At 36.1% G+C, this 15,953-nt stretch overlaps 1 protein-coding gene across 4 annotated transcripts in view; it reads right to left on the minus strand.

Annotated features, from left to right (window-relative positions):
* Positions 1-2,918: 2,918 nt before the first annotated feature.
* The window catches only part of LOC125271083 (NACHT, LRR and PYD domains-containing protein 12-like), a 28,428-nt gene continuing 15,393 nt past the window's right edge, over positions 2,919-15,953 (minus strand). For 2 of the 4 annotated variants that reach the window (XM_048195022.1, XM_048195025.1), the window contains 5 exons: positions 13,041-14,930; positions 12,736-12,909; positions 10,255-10,428; positions 5,306-5,352; positions 2,919-4,142 (listed from right to left, as the gene is read on the minus strand). In XM_048195022.1, coding sequence (XP_048050979.1) covers positions 3,583-4,142; positions 5,306-5,352; positions 10,255-10,428; positions 12,736-12,909; positions 13,041-14,930 — 2,845 coding nt within the window. In that variant the 3' untranslated portion in view covers positions 2,919-3,582. The remainder of the gene's footprint in view (positions 4,143-5,305; positions 5,353-10,254; positions 10,429-12,735; positions 12,910-13,040; positions 14,931-15,953) is intronic. The other 2 variants (XM_048195024.1, XM_048195026.1) reach the window with 2 other exon arrangements.

The raw sequence follows: 15,953 nt of genomic DNA on the forward strand, positions 1-15,953 counted from the left end.
AATTATTACAAGTTTGCAAAAATTCTGAGATTGCATTTCACTGTTTTTATTCATTTTGAGGAATACTGAATGTTTTCGTGCAAGTGAGATAAGTAAATGCATGTTCACATTTAGTCTAAAACTACAATAACCCCCATGTTCACACAGCGCACACAACACCCTCTGCACTTTATTTCTCTCAGCATGGGGACAGGAGATCTGTCAGTCAATAAATGTGAAAAAGTAACTTGCGTTACTTATTTGAAAAAGTAATTTAGATATTTTGTTGTAAATTGAAAAAGTAATGCGTTACTTTACTAGTTACTTGAAAAAGTAATCTGATTACGTAACTCAAGTTACTTGTAATGCATTACCCCCAACACTGTATATGACATTCTTCTTTCAGACGAATACATTCAGAGTTATATTAAATAATGTCCAGGGTAATCCATGCTTTATAATGGGAGTGGATGGTGGCCCAAAATTTGAAGTCCAAAAAATTGTACACATCCATTATAAAAGAAGTCCACATGGGTCCAGGGGGTTAATAAAGGCCTTCTGAAGCAAAGCAATGCATTTGTAATCAAACCTATACCAACAGAGGTTGAGAGTGTTTGCTGCCACAAATGGGCATTTGGAATGCCACCTTTAAAAGTTTTTGATGCTGCCGGTAAGAGGACTGAGTGCTGCTGTGTAACACAATATGAAGGCTTTCTGCCTTTGTTGAGCCAAAGTGTACTTGAAGTAGTATTCTCCTTACCTTGTATAAACTGTAGGCATCGACAAAGGCCTGAAGTATGGAAGCTTATGTGTAGCAATATATTTAATTTGAAATGTAATATGCAAAATGGCAATGCATTTCAGTATTCAAATGTACATTTTCCATACCATATATGCAATGTTTGGAGCAAAATTATAATTCAAATTCAATAATATAATTTACATTTGCCATTTCCTACACTAATTTTAACATATAATTTAAACATATATTTTAATGCTTTATAAGTTGCAAAATTAAAATGAAAATGTTTTACAGAAATGATTACATGTTCAAGCAAATATTGTAGCAAAATTATCATTTAAATGTTATTATTCTTAATTGCATTTTAATTAAATGCGGGACATTTAATGAAAATGCAATCGCACTGTGAGTGCAAATGCAATTAAGAAAAATAACATTTAAATGATAATTTTGCTACAATTTTTGCTTGAAAGTGTTAAACATGTATAATCATTTCTGTAATACATTTTCATTTTAATTTTGCAACTGAAAAAGCATTAAAATATATGTTTAAAATATATGTTAAAAGTAGTGTAGGAAATGGCAAATGTAAATTATATTATTGAATTTGAATTATCATTTTGCTCCAAACATTGCATATATGGTATGGAAAATGGAAATTTAAATACAGAAATGCTTTGTTATTTTACATATTGCAATTCCATTTTGCATATTACATTTCAAATTGAATATTGCTACACATAAGCTTCCATAATGGAGAGCACTAGAGCGGCTGTAGCATTGATATCGATAGTGGTTGAACAATCATTTAAAACCAGACATGTTTAGACCTTACAAACCTTACTATGTAAACATGGTGGACAGCTGCTGTGCGGCAGGATGCCAGAACAGAAGGGGGAAGGCAAAAAGTAAATCATTTTATTGTATTCCTAAGGATCCCGTATAGATGACTGAAATGGTTCACTACAATAAAACGTGCTAACCAACACAACAAAACAAAACAACAGATGGCTATATATATATATATATATATATATATATATATATATATATATATACTGTATATATATACTGTATATATATAGTCTTTTATCTCAGTATTTCTATAAGTGTTGTATAAGTTGTTTTTATATATATATATATATATATATATATATATATATATATATATATATATATATATATATATAGTAACCATAAATGACATGAAAGAGATTAAAATGTGTTAAACAACTGGGCTAGTTATATAAGAATTTCAGTAACATTCCACCGGTCACAATTGTGGCAGACCATAAAACACAATTTTTTACACACATTTTCATTTAAAAAAATGCTTGTTTCCAATGCTATAGTGTCATTGCCGCTACTATAAACACATGATGCAGTAAGTTTATTCGGGTACATGCTATCTTAAGCTGCTGTTTTAGACTTTATGCTTTATGTTATCCAAGCATATTGCATACTATTTTATGTATTAGGCAACAGGTGTATGCTTCCCTGACCAGATTGCCACTAGTTTAAACTAGTCTGTGATTTTCAACATGCTTGTTGTATCAGATTTGGTGCCACTAGGCGTGTAAGCTTCTCCATTAGAGAAGAAAAGCCCATCCAAATTAGTTTTGCAACATGCTTGTTGCAATAAAGGCTCATCGGGCTCAGTAACATGCTTGTTACTATTGCTGATTCGTGTTTTGACAGCATGCTTGTTACAAAGGTGCATGATACTCAATTGGCAACACGATTGTTGCTATGCGCTTAGCAACATGCTTGTTGCAAATATCATACCACTTCCAGCTGGATCATTTAGGATGCTATGTGCAATTCAAGGTCGTCTGTAATCATGCTCGCTTAAGGCTGCTCATTTACCTTTATCATTTATTATGGTTGGGGGTGGTTTGTTTTGGGGGAAATGTATCGCTGCACTCCCTGCTCTCTCCAGGCATGGCTGCTTGAAAGCCCACATCAGCTGACATTCATTTAACCCTGGGGATTTTGCTGTGTACGTGAATGGGTAACAATCCTAGCTGTTGAATTCTGAATGATCTGTAATCGATGGAGTTGTTTTTCAGGAAGGGCAAAATAATCAGTCCGTGATGTAACCAAAGTATGAATAATGACTTCAATGCTATGCTGAGAAAGAGATGAACGGAGTCTTGCAATGTTGCATAAATAAAAAAAAGCAGTACATGAAATATTGTATTTGTATTTATTTTATTTATTTTCAGTCTTGTTTTGTGTTATGTTGGTGTTTTACACCTTAAGTATGACGAAAAAGGAATTTCTATCCTCTGTATGTCCAGTACATAGAGTAGAATTGACAATAAAGTTGCCAATTGACAATTGAATTAACATTAAGGCATATTAAGACAAAACAATCAGTGAATAAAACAATGGACAAACTAATCAGTGACTGTGGAAACAAATACTAGTTATACTAGTAACACAGGAAATAGGGAATAAACAAAGAAAACTAGAACTCAAATATAACACGAACAGCAAAAAACTTCTGATGGGCATTAGCACGGTCAAATATGCTGTTTCATGTGATTACAGAACAATACCTTACTGGATCTAAACTAAAATAAAAATAGAAAATATTTATATAAACATAATAAATCATATACTTTAGCAGTTCATCATTTACAAATGAAAATTTTAAATATATGATATTTCATTTTTGTTATTCAAGCATTCTAAATTCTAATTAACGTCATAAAATCTTATAAATATGTTTCAGGGAGTACAGCAGAGAGCAAGAAAATTAGTTCAAAATGAACAAAAACAAAAATGGATGACATCATATTAAACAAGAGTCTCCCTTCAAAACTAGGATCATGTTTTGAGCATACATAGCTGTGTGTTTATAACGACAGGTATGTCTTTGTAGTCTGTCTTCTCTGCTGCAAAAACACAGGGGAGTCTGGATAAACCTTAAATCCAGCATAGAGGGGTTCAGTGAATGTGGTGTTGAATGTGTGTAAGTGTGTGAGTGTGTGTGTGTCAGAGACACTGTAGAAGGACAGCGTGCCGGCCGACACATCCACATACACTCCTACTCTATTAGACATTGAAGGAGCAGGTATATCTGTTTGCTTTAGATTGTAACAAGCAGAATAACTTCTGCTAGAGCAGTACAGATTCCAGGACATTTCACTATATCCAAACCAACAGTCTTCACTCAGCCCTTTCCTCCTGATTCCCTTATAAGCTACTGAAATATCAGCTTTTCCACTCCATTCAACCTCCCAGTAACAGCGTCCAGTCAGACTCTCTCGACACAGAACCTGCTCAAAGCCATCAAATCTCTCTGGATGATCAAGATAAGACTGTGGCTCTTCCACCCGTGTCACCTTCTTGTTCCCCTCAGACAGAATGAGTTTAGCATGTGCTGTGTTTGGATCCAGTGTGAGATCACAGGCATCTGAACACAAGAAGATAGATTTAAAGAAAGAACTTTTACAACACATATATCTTGTCACTGGATATGTTGGCCTTATGTGTCAGGATAACATGGCAGAGATAGGGATACAGTTATACTCATAATCCTGGAATAACTACTGGAATATCTACCCTGTCAGTAAGCAGGTTTGAGAAGCTGGTCATGTGTCGTACACAATGCGTGGTTTAGTTTTAACAGACCAAATCACACACAAAAAAAAAGAATAAATTTGCCATGCTCCTGAATCGTGAGCAAAATGAGCAACTGTTGCAAAGAAAAATTGTTAGGTAGTGGAGGGTAAAATCCTGAGAGGAACCAGACTCATCTGACAATAATAAGTGTGCAAAAAAAAAAAAAAAAGCAAAACAATAAGTAATTCATAATATGTATAATTTGAAAAGAATGTTTGTCCCTTTATTTCATGCCATTGATGTTTTCAATGTTAAACAGTAGTATTTTGAAAAAAGAAAAACAACAGATTGCTCAAACATGCACAATGATTTCCTAAGCAAGTTATTAATTTAGCTTTAAATTTCATTTACATTTCATGTACACATACAATTTGTGTTGCATTATTTAATGTTTGTGTGAAAGGTTTGTATTGAAAGAAATGATATAATGATTTTGGCCTGATTAGTGTTTTGAGACACTATTAGAATGTATATATACATATACATATATACATATACATATACATATATACATATATATATCACAATAATTGGCCTGTACATGCATCATGAGGGAAGCATTGCTTACACAGTGGTTTGCTGGAGCTTAAGTTTTAGATTAAAACATATCAGTAATTTAAAGGCAGGCTGAATTTTTAACAAGCTACCTTACTTTTATAAAGTAAATCCAATAAAACTTTATAAGTTCAAACAACTCAAAAATCTGTCAAGATAAAAAAAAAAAATATTCTACGTAAATACAACTTAACTGTTTCAGTGCAAAAAGTTAACTCAAAAAGTTAAAGGGTTAGTTCACCCAAAATTCTGTCATTGATTTCTCACCCTCATGTTCATATATATATGAACTGATTTCAAAACAGATTTTATTAAGTTAGAAATAATAATAAAAAAATTGTAGAATGACAACATCAATACACAGTTGACATGTGAGGATGTGTTTGTTTTACAACATACATTTTTGTAGTCCTGGTGAAATCCTGGTCTCTCCTCCATGGTCCATACTACAGTAACACAAACATACCAAATTACAGTGACACATCAACTATTTAACCAACCTATATATATATATGTGTGTGTGTGTGTGTGTGTGTGTGTACATGGGAACTTTGCATCATGTTTTCGACATTCCTTCATAAAAAAGATTTAAAATGAAAATACTGAAATGTTTATAAAATGATGAGGAACAATGTGTATTTTTTAATATCAATTATTAACTTATCAAAATCTCAACATGCAGTACTGAGCGAAATATTGGGCATACCTACTGAATTTTAGACAAGAACAATCTTGAAAAGAATTAACTAAAAAATAAATATCACTTTACACTCAATCATTTCCTGTCCTGCAGTGTGATGTACAGTTAATTATTTTCAAGATTGTTCTTTTTTAACTCAATGGGTTAGTTCACCCAAAAATGAAAATTCTGTCATTAATAACTAATTTTAACATCTTTAAGACCTTTCTGGACCTCGAAAGATTGCTGTTGATGGAGGAGTCAGATACCTCTTGGATTTCATCAAAAATATCTTAATTTGTGTTCCGAATGAAACAGTTAAGTTGTATTTACGTAGAATTTTTATTTTTTTTTTATCTTGACAGATTTTATGTTGTTTGAACTTATAAAGTTTTATTGGATTTACTTTATAAAAGTAAGGTAGCTTGTTAAAAATTCAGCCTGCCTTTAAATTACTGATATGTTTTAATCTAAAACTTAAGCTCCAGCAAACCACTGTGTAAGCAATGCTTCCCTCATGATGCATGTACAGGCCAATTATTGTGATTATCTAAATTATCACACAGAAAATGTTAACGGTAGTTCGATTTACTACCTCAGTGTGAAAATGTTAATTTTAGACAGGATCAGTGGTGTAGTCTACGTGATACGCAGGTATACGCCGTATACCCACTAGGAAATGTCAAGGATTTCCGTATACCCACTTAAAAAAGCGAGAGGATACGTAACCATCCAGTTAATCACAATAAGATTTGTGGTTTGTTGCTTTTGATATGAAACATAGTCTCATTTCAAATTCTGGCCATTTTACTACGAAATGAAAAAAAAAAAAACATACCGTTTTGGCGCTCTTTAATGTGTTGTGACCGCTGTAGCGCCTCATCAGTTCAAGAGAAGCGGCTGCGTGACCCGCCCGTGAACTGATCCTCTCCTCCGTTTAATACCAGTTACAGCGCGAAATAAACATGAATGAACTTCCGAAGGTATGTTAAAAGTCAACTCAACTAAATCCGTGTTATGTCTCGTGTATTTGCGTAATCAGTGTTTTAACCGCGGAATAACAGCTTGTAAACAATGTCACGTAACGTCACGTTTACCTCAGAAAAACATATTCAATGACCATAAACTCGTTAGTCAGCTATATTGTGACATACTGATAAGCCTCATCTTTCCATTATTGTTACACTCTAAAATGCTGGGTTAAAAACAACCCAAGTTGGGTTGAACATGGTTTGGGTTGTTTTAACCCAGCAGTTGGGTTTAAATGTTTGCCCAACCTGCTGGCTAGTTTTATTTAACTCAACTATTGTTTAAAAATTACTATATGACTGGCATAAAATGAACCCAAAATAGATTGGAAATTAAAAATCTGATACATAATTACTAGAGGCAACAATAATAATCAAAAGGTGATCATTTATTAATAAACAATTTAAATGTTTATTGTTTTATTATATTTAATATTAATAAATGTTAATTTCCAAACTATTTGGGGTTCATTTTAAGCAAGCAATACAGCAATTTTTACACAATAGTTGGGTTAAAACTACCCAATTGCTGGGTTTGTCCATTTTCAACCCAACTTGGGTTGTTTTTAACCCAGCATTTTGTAATAATAGTTGCAACTTGCACTCTTAAATGTGCATTGAAACTTGCCAGCTGAAACTTAAGATCCAGGGACCATATTCATATAATTTCTAAGGTTATCTTAACTGGCTGAGTTAGATGGCGATTGACACTAAACAGTAGAAAATCATCCAGTCTCTTCAGCTGTAAATGCCATTGGCTGTTAAAGTCTTGTTTTGCCCAGATTTAAGTCTTTCAGAATGCTCTCAATAACATGTAGCCTAGATCAGATGCATACTATATGCATTAGTGAGTTTGGCGGTGCTTATGGGGTGTCGCTCTGGGACGGGTGAGTATGAGGTTGGGAGGGAAAAATCACAGTATACTCACTACAAACAACTAGACTACACCACTGGACAGGATACATTAAAAGCTACAGTGTCATTTAAGTACATGTCAGCCTATCAATTTGAATGTTCATTGAGCTGTCGCAGCAATGAGAGAGAAAATTCCTGTTCCAAATTTCAGAAGCATGCATGTCCTCTCTTTGCGGATTTCTATTGTTTTTGAACTTCGTTTCAGCAATATCATCAAAGGGCCCATCATCAAGAACACGGCTGTAATTTTCACCATTCTCGCGTCATCACTACATCAGCAATTTCATCTCAGTGATAAGTATTTTCATTGTTTTATGGACTTTGGTTGTGTTGTTTGGTTTGTCATTTGGGTGTAGAATCATACTCTTTTGCTCTCTCTTATCACATAGGTTATAATAAGCAGAGCTGTATAGTGCAGTCACACACATTTGTTTGAGTCGAATTGCTTATTCACATTGTAACATGTAGCACGTCGTTAATGATCCACATGACACAGGTACCGTTCATTTTAGAAAATCACAAAACAAAGAATGGTGTACCATATTCGGCTTTATCGTTGCAAGGCTCAGGGAAACCCCAAACATGGTTTAAATTTTAAAGCAACATATACACCCAGATCATTACATCGTAATTGGAGGCTGCATGATTAACAGAGGGGAATAGAGAAGTAGCTCAGTGAATTCACTACATACTACTTAAATATGCTATGTATTGCAGCAGGCTTGCGAAGAATAGCCCTGGCATCAGTGCATCAATCTGCTCCTATTAATTGCTGCTCGATTCATCTCGGCAAGCGCTGCAAGTTATTACTTAAAGCATACAAATTAAGTAACATGACCTTGACATCTTTTTAAGCTTTGAGTGTTTGGACCTGCTGTCCAGCAGCAGAAAGCTATTTAACGACACATTTTTGTAGGCTAAATTATGGTGCATCCAGTGTCGAAGTAACTTCCTTTTGCAGTACTTGGATTTGTATCGTTAGAGGCAGAAACAATATTAGTGTTATTCGGTGTGTTGATAAAGGCTATGTCATTTACATGCTGCATTATAAACATGTTTTATTCTTGTTAAAATACCTGTATGTGTTTATATTTCTTCAGTTAATGTCTCTGTCTACGTTCTATTCTGCTACAGCGTCCTGAGGCCAACTCATCCTTCCATTCTGTCTTCTCCTCACTATGGCCTATCGTGGCCTCTTCCACGGCCTACATAGTCCTCATGTGACTGTATGGTACGGCAACTACTCCTCTTCCGACCACAAAGCTCTTCAGAGAGTGGTGAGAATGGCAGAGCTCATCACTGGACATAAATGTCCTGTAAGGCCAGGAGTCTATCAGACAAGCTGCTTGAGAAAGGCACACAGCATCATCAAGGATCGTACTCATCCTGCTCACCACCTGTTTGCTACACTGCCGTCTGGTAGACGCCTATGATCCATCTGATCACGCACAACAAGACTGAAGAACAGCTTTTATCTTAAAACCCATCAGACTGCTTAACAGCCGTCCTTCATCTAGACCTGCAATCACTGCTAATCGTATATACTTTACTTCTTCCACTTTGGACACTGAGACTTCTTACTCAGGAATACTTAATGCTCTTAAGATTTACTATTTATTGTATTGAAATGACACTTTTAATATTCTTTCATGTAGCTCTGTGACACTTTACACTGGACACAGATCTACCCCAGTATTCTTATCTCAGTACCTCAGGACTATTTAATACTCTTAATACTGTCTACTCTTATTGTATCTATTACTATCTATTACTATTATTGTATCTATTATTATTTATAGCCTTGTCACAAGCATTTCAATGCAGTTTTTACCCAGTGTTAACTATGAAACTGATAAATAAATGCCTCTTGACTCTTGACAGATCTAACATACACATGAGATTTCTGTCTCTTTACATTCACAGACATAACCGACTGTGTATCTGAACTTTGTGTATTTTTCACATAGACTTGTGTAACAGTTTAAACACAAGACATGAAAGAGAAGTTAGTTTAATACTCTTGCAACGTGTCATCTAACAGACAGCTTTCTGTTTGTGTACTTCAGATGTGTGCACTCAGAAAATTATAAATTAGAAGTTTGAACTGATATAGCTTTAAAACGCATGGAAATAATAAACGTATATGATGAAGAATTGCACTGTCCATGAGCGGGATCACGATATAGAAGATAATCAAAACCAAGCAGATGTCCTGTTAGTATTTGGCACAGTATCTGATGCAGGCAGGAGCTGTGATCGTGGGAAGGGTGTGGGGAGAAGCAGCTCATTTGCATTTATAGGCACATGCATGAAAACTGCATGTTTTTGCTTGCACACAGAAATGGGTCTTTAAAACATGGCATAATAATTAATCTGCGAGGTACTTTAAGCTGGACTTTCATAGACACATTCTGGGGACACCTGGAACTTCTTTAAAGGGCATAATAGGTCCCCTTTAAATGCTTTCTCTGGTCACAGTTTCTTCATTTTTTTCAGTTTTTTACCTATCACAGCTTCATTCAAAGTCCTGCTGTGTGCAAATGATTGCAAATATTCCATTTAGTTTCTTAATTACTATGTGACAGAATAACGTGGATAATAAATAAAAATATAATTTTAAGCAGCAATTACGGGCCTAACAAACCAATGGCAAGGTGCTATGCCATTCATACAAACAGAGATTAAAGAAAGTTGAAAAAACACTAGATTGCTTATGTTTGACATACTTGAGTATCTGCAGCGAGCAGTTTTTATCCTTCAGTTTGTCAGAGAGCAGCTTGACTCCTGAATCTCCTGGATGATTGTAGCTAACATCAAGCTCTCTCAGGTGCAAGGGATTTGAACTCAAAGCTGAAGACAGATAACCACAGCCTTCCTCTGTAACCATACAGCCTGACAACCTACAGATGGACAAAGATTAGTGTTGGGATGTTTGTAACGCCTTTTCCAGAATACTCATATGTAGACATGCATGCATACAGATTCAATTTCTCTTTATGCTCATTTATTATTTGGAAGTATTATTTAATTTCATTACTTTATTCATTTTAGTACTGGATGACCTCTGCAAAGTTTGTATGGGAGGTTCTATAAAATCAACAGTTTAAGGCAGTAACTTGTAAACACAGCACAAGATACTTGAATGTACAATCAAGCAAGACTTTGTTAACTACTCTAATACACAAACTAATCATACAAAACACACACAATTATTTATACAATGACAGGGGAATGGTGATATTGGTGATATTAACAGAGGGTAAATGGAGTCCCAAATGTCTAGAGTTAGACATTATTTCTTAGATCAAAACCTGAGAGAATCAACATACTAACAATCCAACCTTAGTTTGTTTGCTTGATAAGATTTGCACTAGTTCAGCAAGAATGAGGAGTTTGTTATGTTTGCGTTTGGATGCTCCTGTGAGAGTGTGTGTTCCTTTCGTGACAGAGTAGCTGGAGGGAATCTTGGCAGCGCTGATTGGCTGGCATTGTTGAGTTCTGAGGGACAACGCTCTGGCGGTGAATGGATAGTTAGCTTTGCTGGGTGGAGCTACGCGTGCTGGTTGCCAGGTTATGCATTGTGTCTCAATGAGCTGCAGGAAGCAAGGACTTTGAGAGGTTTTTCTTCAGTGAGGTTTAACGAAGGCTCAGACGGAATTGTTGATGAGACTTGGAATGAGTTCTTGGTGGTCGAAGAGCAGGTAAATGTGAAAGAATGGAGACGCACACACAAACCAAAGCAAAACCCTACTCGTGATTAATTCAGATTTGCTTAATTCAAGTTTCTGCTGGTTTAAGAGAAAATATTTCTCTGGAATGTGCAGCTGGGTAGAGGGGGTGTCCTGTAGGATATCACTGTTTAAATCTCTGTAGATGTGGGCCTTGGAGGGTCTCCACAGGTCTCCATTTTCTGATACGACCATAGATTTATGCATTTGGTCACAAAGGTGTTTCTTGGACCTTTAGTCTTAAAGTTTGTGGAACAAAAGAGGGTCTTCTTTATTGATTAGCTCAGTCAATACACACCCTTGATTGAGATTAGGCAGACATGGAAGAGACTGTCTCCTTTAGCAATTTAGGTACCACAGATTAATTTGTATGACTCACTAATGGCTTGGTGGGGGGATTTCTCTGAACTGTGGATTGTGGTGTTTTGTTCATTGGATGGTCTTGTTTGTGAATAATCCTACATCTTTCCAGTGCATATTTCATGATTTATACACTTCTAAAATTTAAAACATTCCAAAAAGGTGATGCCATAGAACAGAGATCTTAGATCCTCTTCTTAATATCATTAATTCATCTTTATCATTAGGATACGTACCGAAACATTTTAGCTGGCTATTATTAAACCTCTTATTTAAAAAACACAAATTTATCCTAGAAAAATAGTCAATTACAGGCCGATCTTGAATCTACCTTTTCTCTCAAAAATACTAGAAAAGGCAGTATCATCACAACTACATTCCTTCTTGGAAAGAAATGGTATCTGACAGGATTTACAGTCAGGATCTAGACCGTACCATAGTACTGAGACTGCTCTCATTAGAGTTACAAATGATTTGCTCTTATCATCGGATCGTGGTTGTAACTCTCTATTAGTGTTACTAGATCTCAGTACTGCTTTTGACACTATCAACCACAATATTCTTTTGAATAGACTTGAAAATTATGTTGGCATTAGTGGAATTGCATTGGCATGGTTCAAATCTTACTTAACTGAACGTTATCAGTTTGTAGTAGTAAACGAAGAGATGTCATATCAATCACAACTGAACTGAACTGAGCTGGATAATGACATCACTGTTTACTCCAATGCTGATATAGTTAAATTAACTAAATTAATAACTATTGATTCTTACAACGGAACGAATCAACATTGCATTTACTTGACAATGACACCATTTTCTTTAAGAGCTGCTGTGCAGCCAAAAATTATATACCAGTTATCACTGTAAAGCTGCTTCGACACAATCTGCATTGTAAAAAGTGCTATATAAATAACGGTGACTTGACTTTATATTATATAGTTTATTACCCTACTTTGTGCCATTTTTGACTTATGACTGAAAGAGTCATAATTATGCACCATACACATTTTGGGCTGGAACCAAACCAAAACCAAGACCATCACAGCAAACACAATTAAATACTATTTTATTTTTTTAGAAGTTTTACAACTGTTGTAAACCTTTTTCCCCCCTTACCTTAGTATCTGTAGCTGACAGTTTGGACTCTTCAGTCCATCAGAGAGCAGCTTCACTCCTGAATCCTGCAGGTCATTGTTACTCAGGTCCAGCTCTCTCAAGACAGAGTTTGAAGATTGTAGACCTGATGACACTATTTCACAATGCTGAACAGTCACATTACAGTCAGCAAGACTGAAGGAAGAAAAACACATGAAAATTAATCAATGAATTCTTAACCTCATTCTTAAACTGTATTTCAATGATATCTGCTTCATTCTTGAAAAAGACATTTAAATGAAATTAAGACATGATTAATCACTCACAGAGCTTTAGTGCAATTGATCACAGCTGGTATCAGTCTTCTTCTACCCTCATCTGATGTGTTGTATTTCTTGAGGTCCAGCTCATCCAGCACCTCCTCTGACATCTGAAGCATGTAGGCGATTGTTGAGCAGTGAGCAGGAGAGAGTTTCTTCTCCAAGTGTTTGCCTGATTTCACAAACTCCTGAATTTCTCCAGACAAAGTCTGATCTTTCACTTCCAGGAGACAGAGGAACAGATTGATGGATCTTTCAGTGGAGAGTCCATGTTCATCTTTGATCTTCTTTTTAATGTACTGTGTGGTTCTCCTGATGCTCTCTGAGCTATTCTCTGTGTGTGTCAGTAGATCCTGTAAGAGTCTCTGATTGGACTCCAGTGAGACACCCAGCAGGAATCGCAAGAACAGATCCAGCTGTCCTTTCTCACTCTCAAGGGCTTTATCTATTGCACCTTCCAGTAAACTATAAATTATATCAAAAAAATGGGATGTGACAGATTTCTGTCTATTGTAATAGTAAAACACATAGAAAGCAGCAAGAAACTCCTGGATGCTCAGATGAATGAAGCTGTAGACTTTCCTCTGATGAATCATAGATTCCTCTTTAAAGATCTCAGTGCAAATCCCAGAATACACTGAGGCGTCAGTGACATCTATGCCGCTCTCTCTCAGGTCCTCCTCATAGAACATCACATTGCCCTTCATCAGCTGTTTGAAAGCCACTTCAGCAAGTTTCACAATCACTTCTCTGTTGGACTGCAGGAGTTTTTCTGGATCTCTATCTTCATACTTCTGATTCCTCATGTTGATCTGAATCAGCAGGAAGTGGATGTACATTTCAGTCAGAGTTTGAGGGATTTCTGCCCTCAGATCTTCTTTCAGGAGCTTTTGGAGCACAGTGGATGAGATCCAGCAGAAGACAGGTATGTGGCACATGATGTGGAGGCTTCTTGCTCTTCTGATGTGTGAAATGATTCTGCTGGCTCGAGGCTCGTCTCTGATTCTCTTCCTGAAATATTCCTCCTTCTGAGGCTCATTGAATCCCTGAATTTCTGTCAGACGGTTGATGTATTTGGAGGGGATCTGACTGGCTGCTGTTGGTCTGGAGGTAATCCAGATGAGAGCAGGGGGAAGCAGCTCTCCTTGCATGAGCTTTGACATCAATATTCCCACTGATGAAGTCTCAGTCACATTAGAAACTTTCTGGGTGTCTGAAAACATCAGTGTGATTCTGCTTTCATCCAGGCCATCAAAGATGAACAAAACTTTACACTCCTCATAAATCTTTGAGTCCAGATCCTGAAGTTCAGGATGAAAGTCCAACAGAAGTCTCTGAAGACTATACTGATGATCCCGGATCAAGTTCAGCTCTCGGAATGGAAGCACAAACATGAAATCTATATCCTGATTGGCTTTTCCCTCGGCCCAGTCCAGAATGAACTTCTGCACAGAGACAGTTTTTCCGATTCCAGCGATGCCTTTAGTAAGAACCATCTTGATTTGGTCTTTCTCCTCATATCCTGGTTCAGGTAAGGCTTTAAATATGTCATTGCAGTAGATTGGAGTGTCTTGAGAGTGTTGTGTTCTAGCTGTTTTCTCCATATGTAAAACCTCATGTTCTACATTCACTCCTTCACTCTCTCCCTCTATGATGTAGAGCTGTGTGTAGATCCTATTCAGGAGGGTTTGATTCTCTTGGAGCTTGTTTCCCTCAAATAATCTCTCATACTTTTTCTTCATGCTGGTTTTGTGCTGGTCTTTGACTCTCTGTAGATCTCCAGTCTCCAGTGTGTGTGTCTGCAGGACTGCCTCAGTTTTGTCTTGCCTTTTGTCAGTCTGATAGTGGGATGAAGAGGGGGGCACAGATCTGATCAGCTTATGTATTCCCCCCCTGCTGAAATTAAAAAGAAAAGAGCAACCAAAAAGACAATTACAGACATTACAATGACCCTTGGAAACCATTCAAAAAATAATGGCTGCCAGATATAATTTTTGGTACAGAGTTCAGCTCCAACCCAAATAAAAACTCACCTGCCTGAAGCTTAACACTTCAGACCTTGATTAGCTTGATCAGGTGTGTTTGATTCAGGTTGAAGCAAACATCTGCAGGACTGTGGCTCTCCAGGGCTACATTCCACTCCAAATTTTTATGCCCTTCACTCGCTAACTTCCCTCTGTCTCTTGGATTCGGGTGAGCACCATTGCTTACAATGCAAGTGCCTACTACTGGTGGTGCATATGGTTTAAATGAAACACACTAAGCCCTTTATCACTTGGAATACACTATGGAGATGATTTATTATTTAAACCCATTTTTTACCCATATTTTTTTGTGCACCATTCTATATGCATATAAGTTGTTGGAGAAAATATATAAAAACAAAACAAAAATTTTTTACAGTGAACATTAGGTAGCTACAAGTATCAAATCTCAACATAATTAATATATTATACACTATTATGTGATTAATATAGCATAACCTTCAGTTAAGCGTGATCTGCTGTGATTTCACAATTAACCCTCTGGAGTCTGAGGCTGATTTGGGGCCTGGAGAAGTTTTGACATGCCCTGACATTTGTGCTTTTTTCAGTTGTTCATAAACATATTAAGGACAAAAGTGTCATTACACTGTATTCAGCACAAACTAGGCTACCGTAATATGTGAGGAACATATATGCACATGTTTGTGTTTTTGAAGGAATAACGTTTATGCGTGGTTATTGAAAAAACAAAAAAATTAAGTCACTGAAATAAGGCCAAAAATATATATTAAATCTGTGTTTACAAGACTTCTGGGTATTGGAGGTTGTAGGCTAGAGTTTTTGCTTCAAAATTATGTAAAAATTATAATGCCTACTTGTTCATATAAAACAATATATTGATTTAGTTTTTGCAAGACACTTTTTGTCAAGAAAC

The sequence above is a fragment of the Megalobrama amblycephala genome, linkage group LG7 (assembly GCF_018812025.1).
Source record: "Megalobrama amblycephala isolate DHTTF-2021 linkage group LG7, ASM1881202v1, whole genome shotgun sequence".
NCBI classification, from domain to species: Eukaryota; Metazoa; Chordata; class Actinopteri; order Cypriniformes; family Xenocyprididae; genus Megalobrama; species Megalobrama amblycephala.